At 44.3% G+C, this 25091-nt stretch overlaps 1 protein-coding gene across 3 annotated transcripts in view; it reads right to left on the bottom strand.

Moving 5' to 3' along the window:
• OGFOD3 (2-oxoglutarate and iron dependent oxygenase domain containing 3) overlaps positions 1–25091 on the bottom strand; it is a 162977-nt gene that overhangs the window by 17102 nt on the left and 120784 nt on the right. The window contains exon 9 of one of the 3 annotated variants that reach the window (XM_073607013.1): positions 23380–24216. The exons of the other annotated variants lie outside the window; for them this stretch is intronic. Coding sequence (XP_073463114.1) covers positions 24212–24216 — 5 coding nt within the window. The 3' untranslated portion in view covers positions 23380–24211. Of the gene's footprint in view, positions 1–23379; positions 24217–25091 lie in introns of those variants that run through there. 3 annotated transcript variants of the gene reach the window in all.

Genomic DNA, 25091 nt, shown 5'->3' with positions numbered 1-25091 from the left:
CAGGCTTTCATGGGATATAGAATGGGATGAAAACAATTACGCATTTAGAGTCACTATAATAATAATAATAATTTAAAGTCACACAATTCCGCATTCCTATCGGTTCTCCTTCACATGTCTCCTATCCCCCCGCTGAGCAATCACAGCCAGACGTAATGGGAATCTCCGGTCTGATCATCTTTTAATGTGATCAGCTAAAATGAAATGGGTACGAAGGATCACGCAGGACTCAACTGCCAAGCACTCCTTTTAAAGAGGACTTTTACTGTGGAAGATGTGCCCAAAAAAAGAAGCAAGTAGAGAGCAAAGGACTCGTCACCAGTACGGTCTGTAAGGCTCCCTGTAGCTGATCTTTTCTCCATTACTGATTTACGGTGCCTTGTTCTGTACTGTGTGTCTGTATGGAGGTGGCCACTTTAGTAGAAGTTTCTCATCTCACAGTAACCCCCCCCCCCTGCAGAAGAAAGGAGATCCTTGCACTGCCGGTCATCAGGTACAGCTTCCACTCCAGCGAGGCGAACAGAGAGTAGCGCAGGACTGATATTACCCACTCCAAATCTGGTGAGGCAGCAGTGCCTTAGATCAGTGGTCTCCAAACTGCGGCCCAAGGGTAGGATGTGGCCCTTTGCTTGCCTTTTTCTGGGCCCTTGGGCCACTTTTTCCTCTCACTGACACCAATGATAGGGCAATATCCCTCCCAATGACACGATTGATGGGGCACTAGTCTTCCCACTGATGCCGATGATGGGGCAATATTCCTCCCACTGACACCAACAATGGGGCACTATTCTTCCCACTGTCACCAACGATGGGGCACTATTCCTCCCACTGACACCAATGATGGGGCAATATTCCTCCCACTGACACCAATGATGGGGCACTATTCCTCCCACTGACACCAATGGGGCACTATTCTTCCCACTGACACCAATGATGGGGCACTATTCTTCCCACTGACACCAATGATGGGGCACTATTCCTCCCAATGACACCAATGATGGGGCACTATTCTTCCCACTGACACCAATGATGGGGCACTATTCTTCCCACTGACACCAATGATGGGGCATTATTCCTCCCACTGACACCAACAATAAGGCACTATTCTTCCCACTGACACCAATGATGGGGCAATATTCCTCCTAATGACACCAATTATGGGGCACTATTCTTCCCACTGATGCCAACGATGGGACAATATTCCTTCCACTGACACCAACAATGGGGCACTATTCCTCTCACTGACACCAACAATGGGGCACTATTCCTCTCACTGATACCAATGATGGGGCCATATTCCTCCCACTGACCAATGATGGGGACCTATTTTTCCCACTGACACCAACGATGGGGGCACTATCCCTCAAATTGACACCAACCATGGGGCACTGTTCCCCCCTGCAATGTTTACTCCCACTGAAGCCAGGACAATTTCTACCCCCAATGACCACAGTCCGGCCCCCCTAAAGTCTGAAGGACAGTAAACTGGCCCTTTGTTTAGAAAGTTTGGAGACTCCTGCCTTAGATGATCTCACTCAAAGCTACAGTGCCTTGCAAAGGAATTCACCCCCCTTGGCATTTTTCGTGTTTTGTTGCCTCACAACCTGGCAACCATGGATTGTTTGAGGATTTGCATCATTTAATTTACAAAAAAACGCCCACAACTTTGAAATTTTTTTTTTGTGAAGCAAACAACAAATAGGACAAAATAACATAAAAAGTCAATGTGCAAAACTATTCACCCCCATAAAGTCAATACTTTGTAGAGCTGCCTTTTGTGGCTATCACAGCTCCAAGTCTCTTTGGATAAGTCTCTATGACGTGCCACATTCCTGTATTTAGCACCATCCATCTTTCCCTCAACTCTGACCAGTTTTCCAGTCCCGACTGCTGAAAAACATCCCCGCAGCATGATGCTGCCACCACCATGTTTCACAGTGGGGATGGTGTTCTTTGGATGATGTGATGTGTTGGGTTTGCGCCAGACATAGCGTTTTCTTTGGTGGTCAAAAAGTTCAATTTTAGTCTCCTCAGACCAGAGCACCTTCCTCCATACATTTTGGGAGTCTCCCACATGCCTTTTCGCGAACTCAAAACCTGCCATTTTGTTTTTTGCTGAAAGTAATGTCTTTCTTCTGGTCACTTTGCCATAAAGCCCAACTCTATGGAGAGTACGTCTTATTGTAGTCCTATGTACAGATACTCCAGTCTCTGCTGTGGAACTCTGCAGCTCCTCCAGGGTTACCTTAGGTCTCTGTGCTGCCTCTCTGATTAATGCCCTCCTTGCCCGCTCCGTGAGTTTTGGTGTGCGGCCGGCTCTTGGCAGGTTTGCTGTTGTGCCATGTTCTTTCCATTTGGATATGATAGATTTGATGGTGCTCCTAGGGATCATCAAAGATTTGGATATTTTTTTTTATAACCTAACCCTGACTTGTACTTCTCAACAACATTGTCCTTTACTTGTTTGGAGAGTTCCTTGGTCTTCATGGCAGTGTTTGGTTAGTGGTGCCTCTTGCTTAGGTGTTGCAGCCTCTGGGGCCTTTCACAAAGGTGTGTCTATGTAATGACAGGTCATGTGACACTTAGATTGCACACAGGTGGACATCATTTCACTAATTATGTGACTTCTGTAGGTAATTGGTTGCACCGGAGATTTTTATGGGCTTCATAACAAAGGGGGTGAATACATACGCACATGACAACGATCAGTTTTTTATTTCTGAAAAATAGTTTTATGGATATATTTTTCTAATTTTAAACACGCAGTTCCTACATTTACACTCGATAGTTCTTCCGTTCTTCCAAATAACCAGAAAACAATTGTACATCGGAGAATAAATGCGGGGGAAGGAGCTTTCATCTTCTCGGTCAGGCTGGAGCGACTTCTCTGCGTTTTGCGTCCCGCTTCTCTTTGAATGTCTCTCTCCCGATCACTTATACCTGGAGCGTTCATCTGCTGCTCGGGAAAACTGCGCAGCTTCTTTGCACGCTACAGGAGAGAGACTCAAAACAAAAGGAATTTTCCTGCCGTATGGCATCGCGGAGGGAGGCCAATCTTTCATTCTTTTTGCGACGTGCCACCTGAATAACAACAACATCATCTAGAATTTTAAAGCTCGAATCGTTTCCAACCTGTCATTCAGGTCCTCGACAGATCCGCTAAATGGATTAGGCAAAACAAAAGACTCCGTAATAAGCATGCAACGTGAAAACTAATTATCTTCATTATTTATGCTTTTGGATGCATGGTTGGGATGACAAAATAATTTCCTCGATATTTTTTTTTAAACAAAGCTTGCTTCAATCAAACTCCCCGTTTCTGCAGGGTATAGAAAACGAAGTAGTTGTTAAAGGCTATCCGGTTTATATATGAAATTGGGTGTCATGTATTAAAGTGGTTGTGAACCCTTTACAACCACTTTCACCTACAGGTAAGCCTAGATTAAGACTTACCTGTAGGTGCTGGTAATATCTCCCAGACCTACACGGTTTAGGAGAGATTTACAATTCCCCGTACAATGAGTTGTTCTGCGCATGCGCCGATGTATTCGGCGCATGCGCACTTTAGAAAGGGCACGCTGTGCCGTTTCTAGCTGGGGTCATGCCGTGACTGGCGGCTCCCGCGCGCGTGCACGTGAGTGACGTCACGCGACTCTGGCCACAGACCCGTAGTTCGCAGCCCCGGAAGATAGAGGGGCAAAGATGGACGCTTCAAGCCAGCGGGGACATCGCAGGCTTCTGTGTCAGGTAAGTGACACATAATGGGCTATTATTTGATGCGATGCGATGCATAGTAGCCCATAATGCTTTACCTTTGCAGGGAAACAAAGAGGAAGTAAAACCCATCAGGGTTTACTTCCTCTTTAAAGGCGCACATCTCACATGCATGCACACACATACTAGGGCCAAATTAGACAGAAGCCAACTAACCTACCAGCAGGCCCGGACTGGCCATAGAGCACAGCGGGCATTTGCCTGGATAGGAGCGGTGGCATAGAAAGGAACCAATCCATACATTTATCTCCTGCAGCTGCTAAATGCCGGCTTCTCCTCCTCTCCCTACTGCAGGCATTCAGCTGCCTTTTTTTTGCCTTCCTCTGGATCAACTATGGGTGAAGGATTGTGTATATGGGATTGTATTTTATTTTTTTTTTGCTTGAACTTGATGGACGTGTCTTTTTTCAACCTGACTATGTAACTATGAGGGGATCTGTCAGGATGGAGAGTGGGGAAGGGGCCTTTAAATATGTGATTTACCGGTCCCTGCCTTGTCTGAATGGTTAGTGATCGGTGTCCATTCATAACTGTGTTTACTATGCTTCAGTTTATGAATGAACAGGAAGTCTCTGTACAGAGCTATTCCTGTCCATTCATTCTGTGCAGCTGAGAAATTTTTGTCCTCTTTTTTCACACAAATAGAGCTTTCTTGCGATGGTATTTAATCACCGGTGTTTTTTTTTTATTTTTTTGCGCTATAAAAGAAAAAAGACCGAAAATTCTGTAAAAAAAATGCATTTTTCTTTGTTTCTTTTATAAAATTTTGCAAATTAGTAATTTTTCTTTATAAATTTTGGCCAAAATTTATACCACTACATATCTTTGGTAAAAATAACCCAAATCGGTGTATATTATTTGATCTTTGTGAAAGTTATAGAGTCCACGAGCTATGGTGCAAATATCTGAAAATTGATCACACCTGATCTCTATCTCATTTCTTGAGACCCTAAGAAGCCAGGAAAGTACAAATACCCCCCAAATGACCCCTTTTTGGAAAGTAGACATTCCAAGGTATTTAGTAAGAGGCATGGTGAGTTTTTTGAAGTTGTCATTTTTTCCCACAATTCTTTGCAAATTCAAGATTATTTTTTCTTTTTTTACACATTTGTCATATTAGCAGGTTATTTCTCACACACATCATATGCATAGCACAAATTACACCGCAAAATACATTCTACTACTCCCCCTGAGTATGGCAATACCACACGTGTGAGACTTTTAAACAGCCTGGCCACATACAGAGGCCCAAAATGCAGGGAGCACCTTCAGGCGTTCTTGGAGCATAAATTACACATTTAATTATCTGACTACCTCTTATGCTGCTTACACACGAGCGGAAATTCCGCCAGCAAAAGTCCGATGAGAGCTTTTGATTCGAAAATGCGACCTTGTTTATGCTCCATCGGACTTTTGCTGGTGGAATTCCAGTCAGCAAAAGATTGAGAGCATGTTCTCAATTTTTCGGTCGGAAGAAGCTCTGATCTGAAATTCCAATCTTCTGTACCAATTCCGACACGCAAAATTCCTACGCATGCTCGGAAACAATTCGACGCATGCTCAGAAGCATTGAACTTCATTTTCTCAGCTTGTCGTAGTGTTGTACATCACCGCGTTCTTGGCGGTCGAAAGTTCAGCAAACTTTTGTGTGACCGTGTGTATGCAAGCCAAGCTTGAGCGGAATTCCGTCGGAAAAAACGTCCAAGATTTTTCCGACGGAAATTCCGCTCGTGTGTACGTGGCATTACACTTTTGAAGGCCCTGGAGCACGAGGACAATGGAAACGCCCCAAAAATGACCCCATTTTAGAAAGAAAACAACCCAACATATAATCTATGAGGCATGATGAGTCCTTTGAACATGTCAATTTTTTTCCACAAGTTTTTGGAAAATGTGTAAAGAAAATGAAAACGCATTTTTTTTTACACAAAGTTGTCCATTTATACAATATTCCTCCTACTGGCACCAATGATGGGGAACTATAAGGGCATTTTGCTACCCACTAATACCAATGATGAGGCACTAAAACACCTCCTACTGACAACAGGGGTGCTACTGTATGTATTTTTGTTTTTACTTCCACTGACCACCAAGCCTGAGGCATTATCTACTCCCAATGGTCACAGTCCGGCCCTCCTAAAGTCTGAAAGGCATTAAACTGGCCCTTTGTTTATAAAGTTTGGAGACCCCTGAGGTGGACTATAAAGCCTAAAATGTGCGCAACAGAGACATCCCTGAGAAAAAAAACCCCATCTCTGGACCCAGAGGTGGTTAGATATAAACTCCAGGCAATCAGCTAAATATGCAAATAAAATACATATATGGGAGCCGATTTACCATATATGATTGGATTTGATGGTAGAATGTGCTCCATGAATGAGCATGAATGGGTTACAGCTGCACCTGTACCTCTAGCACATATGTGAGTGTTGTGACTGGCAAAAATAGAACATGAATAAGCTCTATTTATGCATTTATCTGGTGGGAGTGAATTATGACAATAAACACTGTGCATCTGAATTAATTGAGCGTGTGAAATGCCACGCAACTGCATTGTCTTCAAGATGGCATTAACAAAAGCCAATTCAGCTGGAGGGATTCTCATAACATTATCTGTAATGAGGGATCAAACAGAGATTTTAAATGCTGCATCTGTTCTACAAGAAAGCGTACTAATGCTAAAGGTCAACTGGACCCAAAACTGACCGTTTGTTTTTTGTGAAGCTGCTGGGAAAACCAACATACTGGTTTCCTATATCTCTCAGTAGACTCCACCGACACCAGAATTTCCAGTTTTGTCCAACCATGCCAACCATTTTGAAGCCAAACCATCAGAATTCTCCATAATAAAACCAGTAACTGGTCAGCTACAACAGGGTGAGGACATCACACCTTGTAGGGGGTGGAGACACAGAAAAGGTGCCACCACGGGTGATCCCAGGAGGCAGAAAAAGCTGAAAGCTTCATCCAACCAACTGGTACCAACTCAAAATAGAAATATAGCATTAGGTTGTCTAGAGAGTGGTTTAGTTTATCCATATTTTCTTTTTTTTGTGCTTTTCTTTTATTTTCATTTCATTTATTTCATTTGCTGCATTTGATTATTTCAAGAGGGGTTTTTTTGAGTATATGACTGGTTTCTACCAATGCAAAAAATGCAGAATATGTTCCCTGAGTGGATGTACACACAGGAGGACACATAAGTTCATTTCTACCAGTACGTTAGCCGAATTTGAAATCAAAACCTTTATCACATGTTCTACTGAGCGTGTGGTGTATTTATTGCAATGCCCTTGTGGATTGCAATACGTAGGGAGGACAAAGCGCCCTCTCTCCGTAAGGCTCAACGAGCATGTAACCAACATCCTGACAGGTTTTCCTAAACATCCAGTCTCCAGACATTATCTCGAAACTCATAATCGTGACCCTAGGAAGACCATTTTTCTGGGGATTGATAGATATACCACACCCTGGAGAGGTGGTTCCCTATTAAGGGGGATCTCTAGACTTGAGATGGCCTGGATATACAGGCTTAGGTGTTATACTCCGTTTGGGCTCAACGTTGAGGTAGACCTCAACGCCTTTCTTGACAATTCATGTACTTATTTGTTTGCAACACGCTTATAGGGTTGTGAGAGTTACATACATATGAAAATGTACTTATTGATTGTGAAGGTTTAGGAATATTGACTAGTTACGATTTTTGTTTTGGATTTTGCTGTCTAATGTAAACCCGCTTTGACCCTTTGGTGGCCTTATTCTATTGCCAACTAGGTAATGTCCACCAGCTATCACTGGTTTTGTCCCCCTTTTTGGCCATATATTGTTGGTGATCTTAACAGTTATGGTCTTAACGTTGGGATGAAGTATGGCCCTATTTGGGAACACATATGTTTCATACCATATATTGTCCAGGGTTTTAGTAATGACTGCCATACTTTCTACTGAATATACCGGTTATGACATCCATATAGGTCCAACAATTATCTGGTATGCCCTATTCCTGGTAAAGGCTTTCTTTTTTTGAATGTCCCAACCCCCTTGGAATGGTGGCTGAGTTGTTATATAGGAGCATGAGTTTTTTAATGAGTGCCAATGTTTTATTGGAATTACCAGATAGGATACCCACCTAGGTCCACCATGTATCTGATATACCCCATTCCTAATAAAGGTCCTTTTAATATCTTAATACTCCATCTACCTTATAGGGTGGCTGAGTGGGCATAATAACTCCTTTTCTTCGAGGCACGTATGGTTTTATGGCTATTTAGCTTATTTGTTTTTATAGTTTTTTATGTTTCTGTACGCAAGAAACCCCTTTTTTCTCAATACACAGCGGAGAAATGAGATGATCCATAATTTCTAGGGATTGCTACATGACTCTGTGGTCATCATAGCAAAAATTACCCACCTTTTGAAATAGAATTTGTATTGTTTTGAAAGAATGCTAATTGATTGATCACCACTAGATGGCGTTATTCTAATCTTTATGGACAGATTCTGATAGGGCGATTTTTATTAAGTTGTTCTTGTCAGATGTCCATTCCCCAAATGGGATTGTATTGGGAGGCCCAGCTAGTATGCCTAATTTTTTGTTTTTTTTGTCTTCTATGTACAAAGGTTCATCCTATGTTCAGCAGTTTTATGTTGACATTGGATAGGCTGACGAGCGTCACTTCCTGGTATCACAGGGAGGCTTGGCGTATAGCAGCTTCCTGTCAACATTAGATAGGCTGATGAGCGTCATTTCCTGGTTCACAGGGAGGCTTGGTTTGTCCTAGGTACTTCCTGTCTCCCTAACAGGATGTGGCCACCAGAGCGTCAGAACGAGGTATGGTGGTACAAGTGTATTTAAAGAGCGATGAGTCAGTGCGTCGCCCGTTCCTATGACAACGTCCAATAGGACGAAACGTACGTCGGAAGGCAGACGCGCTGACGTCATCGTTTCCACTCCATAACGAACGGGTGTATGCAGGCCGGCCGGCTGAATTTATACATGCTATTTTAACTGTTTCTTTTGGTAAGTGTGCTACTTTATCTATAAATAAACTGGTTAAACGGATTTACACTATGGTGGATGTATTTCTTATCTCCTTGGGTCTCCATTACTGAGCCAATCATTACCGATGAATCCCGGGTGATCTTTCCTCCATGCTGAGACAGATGGTGATGTCCCTATTGAGTGGATTTCTGGCATAAAGCTTCATTACAACCTATCTCTGGTAATCATATACCTTCATAGGTGGTGGATTTTTTCACAAGATGTTTTTAAAGTCTTCAGTCACTATGGGTGGAATATAATATAATAAGGACTGTTGATAAGGGAAGTCACCTTTTTTCACGGACTGTGTGTTTTTTGGTTTTCTTATTTTACTTTAATAATGATTCTAATTGCTACAATAATATATTATACTTATGTGGTGTTTAGTATTTTGATCACCTTATAATTTTCAATTATTTAACTATGATTTATGTTTAGCGCGGTTCTTTTATACATTTTATTTGATTATTTGTGTACAGTTGTTTTGCATTCTTTGTTACTTTTTTCACTCGAAACATAAAACCCTCCAGGTACTCACCACCCCTACTCTCTCCCAAGCCCTTCCTTACACCACTCCACGCCCCTTCCTTCTAACTGTCCCTTTATCCATTCTTCCTACCACTGCTCTCGTCTTCCTCTTCTAATATACCTCGGCCTTTTCTTTCCCCGTACCCTAGAAACCTTCTATATTAGCTAATCTAAACCTGGGTTCTGTGGTACCCAGGGATCAGGGATCCCTTCAGAGGTTGCTAGGGGTCCCTTGAACCGATTGAACTCCCATTTGATGGTGTTTTGCATAGTTCTGGCCAGCTGTCTGTATATGCGTGGCATAAGGGAGGCATTTTTACCACAAGCCACCAACTTAAGGGGTGTTTTTTTCCCATTGACCCCCAATGAATTGGTCTTAGCAGGGGCTCCACAAGACCTAAAAATAATTTCAAGAGTTCCTCTAAGGTAGAAAGGTTGATAAAGCTGTATCCTCCTTTTATACTTGTACTCATTAAATGTATTGCACATATGGCTCTACACACATCTGATTCCCAGTCTCCCGTTGGCTTCCACATTTACTCTTTGAATGGTGTTTCCCAATATTCGATATTAAGTACCTACAAGCAGGGCATTTTTTCAGTGGGAACTCGGGGGAATGCAATTCCGGCACCTCCAGCACTGAATGTAAGTAATGGCAAGGGGTGCTGGGGTGTGTTGGAGAGTATGTTGATGCTGGCTGCTGGGTGATCTATTGTCATTGGAGGGGATCTCTATTTTTGCATGGGGGTCTATTGTTGCTGGGAAGTACTATTATTGTTGGTGGGGATCTATTGTTGCTGATCATGATCTATTGTTGCTGGGGAAAAGTCTATTGATGCTGGCTACTGGAAGATCTGTTGTTGTTGCTGCTGGAGGTATATTGTTGCTGAAGTGGTATTTTTGTTGCAGGGGGTCCATTGTTGCTGGGGTGGTCTATTATTGCTCGCTGCAGGGGATCTATTTTATCTATCTTTCTTGTTTTAATTAACAAATTCTATAAAAATTACTTAGCACCAAAAAAATAATACTTGGTTTTGAATTCTGTAAAAGGGGTGGTCCTGGGATTTGGGTAGGGGGTGGAACCAAGGTACGGTCCTCGGAGGTGGGTAGGGGGCGGAGACAAGGGGTGACTCGGAAGGGGGGAGTTCCTGCACCTATTCTAGCCCTACTTACAAGTTCTCATAAATCTTGATATACAGATCCAGGAGGTGCAGTTTTGGTGTAGAGGCCGCACTACACATATGAAGCAGATTTGTATGGCGCCCCCCTGAGTCAATACTTTGTAGAACCGCCTTTCTCTACAATTACAGCTGCAAGTCTTTTTGGGGATGTCTCTACTAGCTTTGCACATCTAGAGAGGACATTTTGCCCATTTTGCCCATTCTTCTCTGCAAAATATCTCAAGCTCTGCCAGATTGGATGGAGAGCGTCTGTGAACAGCAATTTTCAGGTCTTGCCACAGATTCTCAATGTGATTTAGGTCTGGACTGTGACTGGGCCATTCTAACACATGAATATGCTTTGATCTAAACCATTCCATTGTAGCTCTGGCTGGATGTTTCGGGTCATTGTCCTGCTGGAAGGTGAACCTCCGCCCCAGTCTCAAGTCTTTTGCAGACTCTAACAGGTTTTCTTCTAAGATTGTCCTGTATTTGTCTCCATCCATCTTCCCATCAACTCTGACCAGCTTCCCTGTCCCTGCTGAAGAAAAGCATCCCCACCACATGATGCTGCCACCACCATGTTTCACAGTGGGGATGGTGTGTTCAGGGTGATGTGCAGTGTTAGTTTTCCCCACACGTAGCGTTTTGCTTTTAAGCCAAAAAGTTGAATTTTGGTCTCCTCTGAGCAGATCACCTTCTTCCACATGTTTGCTGTGTCCTCCACATGGCTTCTCACAAACTACAAACAGGACTTCTTATGACTTTCTTTCACCAATGTCTTTCTTCTTGTCACTCTTCCATAAAGGGCAGATTTGTGGAGAACACGACTAATAGTTGTCCTGTGGACAGATTCTCCCACCTGAGCTGTGGATCTCTGCAGCTCCTCCAGAGTTACCATGGACCTCTTGGCTCTTCTCTGATGAATGCTCTCCTTGCCCGGCCAGTCAGTTTAAGTGGACGGCCATGTCTTGGTAGGTTTGCAGTTGTGCCATACTCTTTCCATTTTCCGATGATGGATTGAACAGAGCTCCGTGAGATGTTCAAAGCTTGGGAGATTTTTTTAGAACCTAACCCTGCTTTATACTTCTCCGCAACTTTATCCCTGACCTGTCTGGTGTGTTCCTTGGCCTTCATGATGCCATTTGTTCACTAAGGTTCTCTAACAAACCTCTGAGGGCTTCACAGAACAGCTGCGTTTACACTGAGATTAAATTACACACAGGTGGACTCTATTTACTAATTAGGTGACTTCTGAAGGCAATTGTTTCCATTGTCATGGGGGAAAACAAAAATGACTGCCATTGTCATGGGAAAAAATGAAAAATGACCACCATTTTTATTGGGGGGGGAACCAAAAATGACCGCCATTGTCACAGGGGAAAACAAAAATGGCAATCATTGTTATGGGGCACTCATCGATGCGCTCCATCGAAAAAAGGATTTCCTCCTCCCCCAATTTGCTGGAAGTGATTTGAGGAGGAACAAGTTTAGCAGAAGCCTTTAAAAGTGAGTAGAGTTCTGCTATAAGCAACAATGTTGCCTTACCACCCCAAGCCTGTGATTGGTGATTGGACAGCTTTGTATATAACCCATGGAAGTCTGAGGAACTGCAATGTTCAGAGAGTTATTGCTATATAATTCAGTCATTACCAAGCTGTGCCTGTACAGGCTCCATTTTGTAATTATTTTCTTTTATATTCTGTGCAGCGTCCTGCAATTAATTCCTGTGGTTTACTAGCAGAAGATAAAATATTCAAAGCCTTAGGAGAGGCTCAGCTGGTTGCCTCCAGTCTCACAGAGGTTAAGTCCAGATGGCACCAAAGCTTTGCAGCTGCGCGGCAAAAATTTCCCAAAGTACCCGCAAATTGGATTAATTATCCGTGTCGCAATAGCATTCTCTGAAGGCGCTCACTTGCTTACCTGCAGTTTGGAGGAGGTTCCATTGACACATTAGATCGGGGTCGATGGGAAGCAATGCTAGAATAAAAGTAAACTGCAAAATCCTGCCAACAACTCAACCTCAGGCAGCGAGCTGAACGTCAGGCAGATAGCGAAGTACACAAAATACATACTGTATATGGGAGCCGTTATACCTCTAGGATATGTAATTCTGACCAACCAGTCCTAAGATGTCCACAGCTCTGATAGCTGCCTCCAGGTTAACATCCTTGCCTTCTCCTTCTATCATGATGTTCCTTGACAGAGCATTAGAAGTGGCTTAAACTCAAGTCAAATTCAGGTAATTAAAGCAGAACTAAAGAGCGCATACCTAATTGTCCAACGGTTTCTCGCCGGCATCTTCTTCTGACTGCCAGTCTTCAGGCCTTCTCACTGGCTGGCCGGGGATGACATCACTCCTGCACATGCACAGAAGCTAGTCATTCTGGTACTCAGAGACTGGACCCAACACTGTAAGCTGAACTGTGCATGCGCAGCTCAGTGTACAGCATCGATAAAGACAGTGAGCAGGCAAGTAGGAGCATGTTACTGCAGAAGAGACAGTGTATGTCCCGTCTACATTAAAAGTCCATCTGCTCACGGTTTCTTACATCATAACTTTAGTTCCGCTTTAAAGTACTAGTAGCTTGAATACAATTACTTTTTCTCAATACGTTTTGTGAGTACCACTGCAAGTCCTGGCAATGATTCTGTGTGTACCACCGGAAGTGCTGGCAAGGATTCTGTGTGTACCACCGGAAGTGCTGGCAAGGATTCTGTGTGTACCACCGGAAGTGCTGGCAGGAATTCTGTGGGTCCCACTGGAAGTGCTGGCAGGAATTCTGTGGGTCCCACTGGAAGTGCTGGCGAGGATTCTATGAGTCCCACTGGAAGGGCTGGCAAGTATTCTGTGAGTCCTACTGGAAGGGCTGGCAGGAATTCTGTGAGTCCCACTGGAAGTGCTGGCAGGAATTCTGTGAGTCCCACTGGAAGTGCTGGCAAGGATTCTGTGAGTCCCACTGGAAATGCTGGCAAGGATTCTGTGAGTCCCACTGGAAGTGCTGGCAGGAATTCTGTGAGTCCCACTGGAAGTGCTGGCAGGAATTCTGTGAGTCCCACTGGAAGTGCTGGCAAGGATTCTGTGAGTCCCACTGGAAGTGCTGGCAAGGATTCTGTGAGTCCCACTGGAAATGCTGGCAAGGATTCTGTGAGTCCCACTGGAAGTGCTGGCAGGAATTCTGTGAGTCCCACTGGAAGTGCTGGCAGGAATTCTGTGAGTCCCACTGGAAGTGCTGGCAAGGATTCTGTGAGTCCCACTGGAAGTGCTGGCAGGAATTCTGTGAGTCCCACTGGAAGTGCTGGCAGGAATTCTGTGAGTCCCACTGGAAGTGCTGGCAGGAATTCTGTGGGTCTCACTGGAAGTGCTGGCAGGAATTCTGTGGGTCTCACTGGAAGTGCTGGCAGGAATTCTGTGAATCCCACTGGAAGGGCTGGCAAGGATTCTGTGAGTCCCACTGGAAGTGCTGGCAGGAATTCTGTGGGTCCCACTGGAAGTGCTGGCAGGAATTCTGTGAGTCCCACTGGAAGTGCTGGCAGGAATTCTGTGAGTCCCACTGGAAGTGCTGGCAAGGATTCTGTGAATCCCACTGGAAGTGCTGGCAGGAATTCTGTGAATCCCACTGGAAGGGAGATTTCTGCAGCATATTTTGCAAGTACAAAATCGCAGTATATACAGTCAGGTCCATAAATATTGGGACATCGACACAATTCTAATCTTTTTGGCTCTATACACCACCACAATGGATTTGAAATGAAACGAACAGGGTAGGGTTTTATGCAAAGCGGAAGCAATTCTAGCCAAGATGGAATAACACTGAAGCATCCCACAGCGCTCCTTATACAGAAACAGATCATTAGCGGACAAGGCGCACTTGGCTGAACAAGTTTTCAGTGTGAACTCTGACGTTCTGCTGCAGTTCATACATTTCATGGACGTTACAATGGATTTGAAATGAAATGAACAAGATGTGCTTTAACTGCAGACTTTCAGCTTTAATTTGAGGGTATTTACATCCAAATCAGGTGAACGGTGTAGGAATTAAAACAGTTTGTATATGTGCCTCCCACTTTTTAAGGGACCAAAAGTAATGGGACAATTGGCTGTTCAGCTGTTCCATGACTAGGTGTGTGTTATTCCCTCATTATCCCATTTACAAGGAGCAGATAAAAGGTCCAGAGTTCATTTGAAGTGTGCTATTTGCATTCGGAATCTGTTGCTGTTAATTCTCAATATGAGATCCAAAGAGCTGTCACTATCAGTGAAGCAAGCCATCATTAGGCTGAAAAAACAAAACAAACCCATCAGAGAGATAGCAAAAACATTAGGTGTGGCCAAATCAACTGTTTGGAACATCCTTAAAAAGAAAGAATGCACCTGTGAGCTCAGCAACACCAAAAGACCCGGAAGACCACGGAAAACAATTGTGGTGGATGACCGAAGAATTCTTTCCCCGGTGAAGAAAACACAGTTCACAACAGTTGGCCAGATGAAGAACACTCTCCAGGAGGTAGGTGTATGTGTGTCAAAGTCACCAATCAAGAGAAGACTTCACCAGAGTGAATACAGAGGGTTCACCACAAGATGTAAACCATTGGTGAGCCTCAAAAACAGGAAGGCCAGATTAGAGTTTGCCAAACAACATCTAAAAAAGCCTTCACAGTTCTGGAACAACATCCTATGGACAGATGAGACCAAGATCAACTTGTACCAGAGTGATGGGAAGAGAAGAGTATGGAGAAGGAAAGGAACTGCTCATGATCCAAAGCATACCACCTCATCAGTGAAGCATGGTGGTGGTAGTGTCATGGCGTGGGCATGTATGGCTGCCAATGGAACTGGTTCTCTTGTATTTATTGATAATGTGACTGCTGACAAAAGTAGCAGGATAAATTCTGAAGTGTTTCGGAGAATATTATCTCCTCATATTCAGCAAAATGCTTCAGAACTCATTGGACGGCGCTTCACAGTGCAGATGGACAATGACCCGAAGCATACTGCGAAACCAACCAAAGAGTTTTTTAAGGGAAAGAAGTGGAATGTTATGCAATGGCCAAGTCAATCACCTGACCTGAATCCGATTGAGCATGCATTTCACTTGCTGAAGACAAAACTGAAGGGAAAATGCCCCAAGAACAAGCAGGAACTGAAGACAGTTGCAGTAGAGGCCTGGCAGAGCATCACCAGGGATGGAACCCAACGTCTGGTGATGTCTATGCCTTCCAGACTTCAGGCTGTAATTGACTGCAAAGGATCTGCAACCAAGTATTAAAAAGTGAAAGTTTGATGGATGATTGTTAATCTGTCCCATTACTTTTGGTCCCTTAAAAAGTGGGAGGCACATATACAAACTGTTGTAATTCTTACACCGTTCACCTGATTTGGATGTAAATACCCTCAAATTAAAGCTGAAAGTCTGCAGTTAAAGCACATCTTGTTTGTTTCATTTCAAATCCATTGTAATGTCCATGAAATGTATGAACTGCAGCAGAACATCAGAGTTCACACTGAAAACTTGTTGAGCCAAGTGCCCCTTGTCCGCTAATGATCTGTTTCTGTATAAGGAGCGATGTGGGATGCTTCAGTGTTATTCCATCTTGGCTAGAATTGCTTCCGCTTTGCATAAAACCCTATTAATAATTTTACTGGTTGCAATTAATAGATTGTGTATCCCTGAAGAGCCCTTTATGACTGCAGCTCCCCATGTCTATCTCTTCCCATCTCTTCCTATGTATATCTCTTCGCTCATACTCCATTCTCTCTTTTTTCACTTTTTTCAAAATCCTACTCCTCCAAATTGGTGGAAATTCTAACAGTGGGTGGCCCTGCCGGCTAAGCCCGCAATAGATGGATCAAATCTAGGCCAGTTCAGCAGGGACCGCCCAAATTTCAATCCATCCATGGGCAGGCAGGTTATACCGAAGTCCATCAATCAACTAAGGTGCAACCAGCCTGTTGGATGTTTTCTATGTGATTACTGTTGGCGGCTATAGCTGCTAGCAATAATTGTTGTGTTCTGCTGGCCAGGAAGGCTCCCTGCTGGCAGAACACAATAGTATACAGGTGTGCAGGGCCAATTTATACTCATGCCTGAGGATAGCTCAGGGCTCCCAGCTTGGAGACAGCTCCCATACTGGAGACAGGAGTTAGAGATGTCAAGAGACAGGCGGTCTCAATCAGGGATGAGGAGGCAGGAGGTCTCAACCAGGAGTCAGAGGCGCCCCAGCTATGATTCATGAGATAGGTCTCAACAGGAGTCAAAGGAACCCCAGCCAGGAGTCAAGAGACAGGAGGTCTCAACCAAGAGTCAAAGAAACAGAATGTAAATGGGGGTTATGGCGCTCCCTCATGGGGGGTATATAAGTGATTATAGTAAATATATTATAATGAATAATAAATACCATACGCAAAGGGAAATTAAGTGCAATAACTCTGGATGCTCATAAATTGATTAATACCATAAAAAATTGAAAAAAGTGAAACCAAAAAAATGATGAAAACATCCCATTCACATGTAATGGGCAAGTGTGAAATATTAGTCAGTTGCAGGTGCTGACCAATAGGTGCTACTAATATATATAATACTGTGCAACTCTGTAATTAGTCCAACGTGTCCCAAAAGTAAATAACGAATGCAAGTCAATAGGAAAAATAAATATAAAGGAAAAAATAAATAAAAAATAAGATAAAAAATCCAAATGGAGTAAAAAATACAAAAAGTCTAATCAAAAGTGATATATTCCAAAATATATATATCATAACAAAGTTCCAACTGCTTTGGTGACTGTAGTGCCCACAGAGGAGAATATCCGTGACTTCTGTGCTCCCCCTTTTGGCTCCCCACTCACCGGCTCCCAATACCCCTGCAGGGGTGACAGACACTATAAGATTCCAATGCCGTCCTCTTGGTTGGTATCCCGTGGTTGCTGAAATATGGTATCCTCTGTCCCAGGGTTCCCAGGTCAATCATCCATATCACCTTACACCACGTCCAAGAAGGGGAATCGCCAGAGAAATCCTCATAAGAAAAGATGTCACCTCATAGTGTAGTATAATTAAAAAGCTTTATTAAAATACTGATCCCCGAGTGGGAACAAGAATAAAAACCGCAAAACACTACACTATGGGTGAAGCAGAAACCAGGAAGAGCTTTCCCGCAGCGTGCGGTCCAGCTGCGTTCCAAGCTCACTCGCTCCGTACCCGGAAATGACGTAAGTGCGTAGCCCCGCCTTACGCGTTTCATCATCGACGTTATCAAAGGCCGCCTTTGATTTTATTTATTTACTTTTGGGACACGTTGGACTAATTACAGAGTTGCACAGTATTATATATATTAGTAGCACCTATTGGTCAGCACCTGCAACTGACTAATATTTCACACTTGCCCATTACATGTGAATGGGATGTTTTCATTGTTTTTTTGGTTTCACTTTTTTCAATTTTTATGGTATTAATCAATTTATGAGCATCCAGAGTTATTGCACTTAATTTCCCTTTGCGTATGGTATTTATTATTCATTATAATATATTTACTATAATCACTTATATACCCCCCATAAGGGAGCGCCATAACCCCCATTTACATTCTGTTACATTCGTTAGCCCTTTTGAGGGCTTAACTAGGGGAGGCAGCACACCTTTTCCTTAGCCCTTCCTCCCTTTTCCTGATATCTCTCCTCACTGCCCTCTTTTCCCTTATCTTTTCTCTCTATAGAGGGTTCTACACTCCCTTGTTTCTTTCATCCCCACCTTCCCCCCCCTTTTCTTTCTTTTTTCCTCTTCTCTTTTTTTCTCTGTCCTAAGCGCAGAGATTTTGTGGTGTTGATATAACAAGAGTCAAAGAAGCCCCAGCCATGATTCATGGGACAGGAGGTCTCCACAATAGTCAAAGGAGCCCCAGCCAGGAGTCAAGAGACAGGAGGTCTCAACCAGGGGTTAAGAGACAGGGGGTGTCAACCAGGAGTCAAAGGAGTCCCAGCCAGGAGTCATAAGACAGGAGGTCTCAACCAGGAGTCAGAAGCGCCCCAGCCAGGAGGTCTTAAACTGGGGTCAGAGGAGTCCCAGCCAGGAGATCTCTCCCAGGAGTGAGGTTGGTTCCTATCCTATCGGAGTATCCGGAGAACACCAATCCAGAGGCCAGGAGTAGGCCGTGCAACAGGGCGCTGCGAATAAATGCTAAGGGAGACAGGTGAACCAGAAGAGTCAGAGGGACTGGTAAGAAGAGCAGCGGTACTGCTAATAAGGGAGCCAGGTGGCTCAGCATTTTCAGTTGACTGTTGATGGTGGAAACCTCTGCGTAGGTGTCACGTCACATTCAGCTACCCATCACATTTTGCTACCCGCTGGAGTGCGCATGCGAGACGTCGCCATATGCGTTCCAATACTGTTGTAAGACCACTTTGGCACAGGGCCCCTCGCAGGCTTGCTTCGCTCGGCATAATTATAACCTGACTCTATGTCCACTTGGATGGTGGGGCTTGAACCTGGACTCAGGGGTGTGGCCACAAAATTCTGTGCAAGCGCAGATCGCCACAGTGTTGGAACGCATATGGCGGCGTCGCGCATGCGCAGTCCAGTGGGTAGCCAAATGTGATGGGTCGCCATGTGTGACGCTGCATGGGCAATTGCTGATTATGTGAACTTTACTTTTCGTTCAATAAAATTGGGCTGCTACACACTGAAGTACAGTTTGGACTGGCGCAACTCATTGATAAAGCATCTTCCCATAAGTATCATCACCCCAATACCACAATACGCTTTTCTCTTTTGCCCTCTTCTGTTCTTTTTTTTCCCTCTCCCCTTCATTTTCTTTATTTTTCCTTTTCTGTTTCCTCTCTATATTCCTCTCACTCTTCATTGGCTTTGAAATCACGACTAGAGCGACCTGTAATCCCCCCTCTCCCCTCAAGGCTCACATCTAATTGACTGATTGGAAAATCAATAATTAGTATGCAGGGTGGCAGGACGCATGCTGCTTAATCGTTTGTTTATGGGCAATGAGTGGATGAAACGGGCATAATTAATTGCAGGCCAGGAAGGGTTGCAGCTCTGGCTTCCTAAATAAAAGTGAAGATGCACACAGATAACCCGACACCAACAACCGGCTTAACAACAGAACAGGAGCTGCAGAGCCAGACAAGATCTACAAAAAACCTCATCATTTGGTGATAAATCAGCTGAGAGCAAAAGAGAGAGTGTGAGAGGGGGAAAGACGGGAAACAAGGACCAACGGGAAAAACAGGAGTTAAAGGAGAAAAAAAAATAAAAAGTGTTGAAGTGTTACTAACCCAGGAGCCTGCAGTCACTATATCTGATCTCCCCAGGAGCCTGCAGTCACTATATCTGATCTCCCCAGGAGCCTGCAGTCACTATATCTGATCTCCCCAGGAGCCTGCATTCACTATATCTGATCTCCCCAGGAGCCTGCATTCACTATATCTGATCTCCCCAGGAGCCTGCACTCACTATATCTGATCTCCCCAGGAGCCTGCAGTCACTATATCTGATCTCCCCAGGAGCCTGCAGTCACTATATCTGATCTCCCCAGGAGCCTGCATTCACTATATCTGATCTCCCCAGGAGCCTGCATTCACTATATCTGATCTCCCCAGGAGCCTGCATTCACTATATCTGATCTCCCCAGGAGCCTGCATTCACTATATCTGATCTCCCCAGGAGCCTGCATTCACTATATCTGATCTCCCCAGGAGCCTGCAGTCACTTTATCTGCTCCCCCCAGGACTCTGCATTCCTATATCTGGTCTCCCCAGGAGCCTGCATTCATTATATCTGCTCCCCCCAGGACTCTGCATTCACTATATCTGCTCCCCCCAGGACTCTGCATTCCTATATCTGGTCTCCCCAGGAGCCTGCATTCACTATATCGGATCTCCCCAGGAGCCTGCATTCACTATATCTGATCTCCCCAGGATCCTGCACTCACTATATCTGGTGTCCCCAGGAGCCTGCATTCACTATATCGGATCTCCCCAGGAGCCTGCATTCACTATATCTGGTGTCCCCAGGAGCCTGCAGTCACTATATCTGGTCTCCCCAGGAGCCTGCATTCACTATATCTGATCTCCCCAGGAGCCTGCATTCACTATATCTGATCTCCCCAGGAGCCTGCAGTCACTATATCTGCTCTCCCCAGGAGCCTGCAGTCACTATATCTGATCTCCCCAGGAGCCTGCATTCACTATATCGGATCTCCCCAGGACTCTGCATTCACTATATCTGCTCTCCCCAGGACTCTGCATTCACTATATCTGGTCTCCCCAGGACTCTCCATTCACTATATCTGCTCCCCCCCAGGAGCCTGCATTCACTATATCTGGTCTCCCCAGGACTCTGCATTCACTATATCTGATCTCCCCAGGAGCCTGCAGTCATTATATCTGATCTCCCCAGGAGCCTGCAGTCACTATATCTGCTCTCCCCAGGAGCCTGCAGTCACTATATCTGCTCTCCCCAGGAGCCTGCAGTCACTATATCTGCTCCCCCCCAGGAGCCTGCATTCACTATATCTGGTCTCCCCAGGACTCTGCATTCACTATATCTGTTCTCCCCAGGAGCCTCCAGTCACTATATCTGTTCTCCCCAGGAGCCTGCATTCACTATATCTGGTCTCCCCAGGAGCCTGCATTCACTATATCTGGTCTTCCCAGGAGCCTGCAGTCACTATATCTGATCTCCCCAGGACTCTGCATTCACTATATCGGATCTCCCCAGGACTCTGCATTCACTATATCTGCTCTCCCCAGGACTCTGCATTCACTATATCTGCTCCCCCCCAGGAGCCTGCATTCACTATATCTGGTCTCCCCAGGACTCTGCATTCACTATATCTGATCTCCCCAGGAGCCTGCAGTCACTATATCTGCTCTCCCCAGGAGCCTGCAGTTACTATATCTGATCTCCCCAGGAGCCTGCAGTCACTATATCTGCTCCCCCCCAGGAGCCTGCATTCACTATATCTGGTCTCCCCAGGACTCTGCATTCACTATATCTGTTCTCCCCAGGAGCCTCCAGTCACTATATCTGTTCTCCCCAGGAGCCTGCATTCACTATATCTGGTCTCCCCAGGAGCCTGCATTCACTATATCTGATCTCCCCAGGACTCTGCAGTCACTATATCTGTTCTCCCCAGGAGCCTCCAGTCACTATATCTGTTCTCCCCAGGAGCCTGCAGTCACTATATCTGATCTCCCCAGGAGCCTGCAGTCACTATATCTGATCTCCCCAGGAGCCTGCAGTCACTATTATTATTATTAATAATAATAATATTGATTTAACCACTTCAGCCCCAGAAGGTTTTACCCCCTTCATGACCAGGCCATTTTATGCGATATGGCACTGCGTTACTCTAACTGACTATTGCGCAGTCATGTGACGCTATACCTAAATAAAATGTCCTGTTTTTCCCACAAATAGTTTTCTTTTGGTGGTATTTGATCACTTCTGCAATTTTTTTTTGCGCTATAAACAAAAAAGACCTACAATTTTGAAAAAAAAAAAAAAAAAAAAAACAATATATTTTTTACATTCTGCTATAAAAATGTAAAAGATCTAATTTCTTCATCAATTTAAGCCAATATGTATTCAGCTACATATTTTTGGTAAAAAATCCCAATAAGCTCATATTGATTGGTTTGCACAAAAGTTATAGTGTCTACAAAGGATGGGATATTTTTATGGAATTTTGTTAATTAAATTTTTTACTAATAATGGCGGCGATCAGTGATTTTTAGCAGGACTTTGACATTGCGGTGAACAAATCGGACATCTAACTGACACGTTTCTGGGAACCAGTGACACTAATACAGTGATCAGTGCTACAAATATGCACTGTCACTGTAGTAATGACACTGGAAGGTGTTAACATCAGGGGCGATCAAAGGGTTAGGTGTGCTCTTAGGGAGTGCTTTCTGTTTGGGGATTTCTCAGACTGGATGAAGACAGAGATCGGTGTTCCAGCTTAGCAGGAACACAAGATCTCCAGCTTCTTCGCTGTCAGAATGGTGATCTGCCTTGTTTACGTTCTGCCTCTCTGGGGAACGATCGTGTGTGACCGGCAGACATCGGGTCCATTGGGCCCGCTGATTGGCATCCCCTGTGTCGATCGCACCTCCGATGGCAGGCGCGTGCCACCCTGTGGCTATTGCACGAAATGACACAGAGGTACGTGATTTTGCACAATAAAGCCGACCTGCCGCAGTAAATATGCGGTTGGCGAATGTGGTTAATTCATTAGGTGAAAAACGAAGGAACTAGGAGATTGTATGAAAAGTAGTCACACTCCTGGGATCCAGTCTGAGAAAGAGGACCTCCCTCCCCCCCATTGCTGGACATCTAAGGAATTAAATAGGTTTTACAACATTTCTGAACAAAAACATTTCTTGTTCAATATGTTTACTGCAAAGTTTCACTAACCAAAACATAACATATCATACTAATGAGAATAAGTACCGTATATACTGGAGTATAAGCCGAGTTTTTCAGCACATTTTTTTGTCCTGAAAATGCCCCCCTCGGCTTATACTCGAGTCAAGCACTTTTCTGGTGCAAAGAATGACATTTTCCGAACCAACTTTGGGGCCCCGTATCTTGGGTGTAGTGTGCAAACCCAGTGGAACTAGCACTACACCATATCCAAAGCTGGAGTTCCTAGCATTAAGTGGCCCCGAGATACGGGGCCCCAAAGTCGGTTCAGAAAATGTCATTCTCTGCTGCAGAAAAGTGCTTGACATTTTCTGAACTGAATTTGGGGCCCCATATTTGGGGGCCACTTGGTACTAGGAACCCAAGCTTTGGATATATTATAGTGCTAGTTCCACTGAGTTTGCACACCAAATTTGGGGTTCTTAGCACCAAGTGGCCCTGAGATACGGGGCCCCAAAGTCGGTCAACTGTGTCCATCTGCAGCAATGTCATTTCAGGACCCTTTGGGTCCAGAGACCCCAAATTTTGGCTGCAGCTAGGGGGCATCTAGGAACCCTTAACTACCGAGTTTGAAGTTCGGGGAACCTATGGCTGCAAATGGGCATTGTTGACCTTCTTTTCCACTTACAGTAGCTGCGCATTTCTCACCCTAGGCTTATACTTGAGTCCAGGGGCGGACTGACCATTCAGGCACTCGGGCACTGCCCGAGGGTCCCATGCCACTAAGGGGCCCCATCAGGGTTGCCAGCCTCAATAAAACCAGGGACAGTATGTAAAAATCTGTGTTTTTAAAAAAATCCTAAGATTATAGCTGCCCCGCCTCTCCAGTACCTTTTCAGTGTGTGTATGTGTATTTGTGTGTATATTGTGTGTCTGTGTGTGTATACTGTGTGGCCATAATCTATTGCCTGGGGGCCCCATAATCTCCTATTGCCTGAGGGCCCCATAATCTCCTATTGCCAGGGGGCCCCATAATCTTCTCCTATTGCCCGGGGGCCCCATAATCTCCTATTGACCGGGGGCCCCATGAGTTGTCAGTCCACCCCTGCTCGAGTCAATACGTTTTCCCAGTTTTTTGTGGTAAAATTAGGTGCCTCGTCTTATATTCGGGTCGGCTTATACTCGAGTATATACGGTACTAATATTAATAAGAAAATAATGCAAATAAAATGAACACAATTTTAACCATTTACAATGTAGCAAAAAACTACTGAAGGAAATCCCTTGGCAACTTCAAACTCAACCGATCAGTTTTTCTTTCAACTTTGGTTATTCTGAAATGACATAAGCCATACGGTGTCCTATTACTGAACATACATTTGTGATACCTTTGGCATCATGGTCCATGTCACACCTCGTGTAAGTCACAACGTTCACCATTATAGCACCCTTGATGAATGTTCAATCTACACACATCTAGGAACATACATCACACAGCTCTGCGAAATAGAACTGAAACTTCTGCGGGAAATAATAATTGGATATACTGTATGAGTGCAACCTACAAACTGTCCAAGGAGGCCAAAGGGTCACAAACGTCCATAGAGTATTATTGGTTGACGAGAAATAAGACTTATTACAGAATACCTAAAAACCATCAAAGACTGACTTCAGAAACCATGCTGGGTAGAGGAAAACTCTTTTTGCCTGGAGCAGAAAAATGAATCAAAGAAGCTCATGAGAACTTCAAATAACCAACTCTTCATAGAAGAGAAAATGAATCCTCGGGAACATGGTGCATTTACTGGACTTTCATGAAGATGGAATGAGCCCCCTCTTGACCTCTTTGTAGCTAAGCCCCCAAGATGGTAGAACATGAAGGCAATGGTGGCCTGGTCCTTCATGGAAAATTTGCTGCAATTTCTCATTTCTGTATCACAGTGTTGCTAATCGAGATAAAAATAGATCTGTGCAACACTTTTTAGCAAAAAAAAAAAAAAAATGAAGGCAATTTATTTAGCTGGACCTTGATCATCAATTGGATTAAGTAAGAAAACATCATATTTGAGCTTTAGAGTTTAGAGTCTATCCAGTTAAGTGCACTTACTATTTAACAGGATTATATTCCATGAGGCCCATTCATAGAGTAACTTTATTCACAGGCCTGCCTGGCAGGACTCAGTATTGGGTTATGTCAGGGACATCAAAT

The sequence above is a fragment of the Aquarana catesbeiana genome, linkage group LG12 (assembly GCF_042186555.1).
Source record: "Aquarana catesbeiana isolate 2022-GZ linkage group LG12, ASM4218655v1, whole genome shotgun sequence".
Taxonomy (NCBI): Eukaryota; Metazoa; Chordata; class Amphibia; order Anura; family Ranidae; genus Aquarana; species Aquarana catesbeiana.
This window is presented reverse-complemented; position numbering and strand designations above follow the sequence as displayed.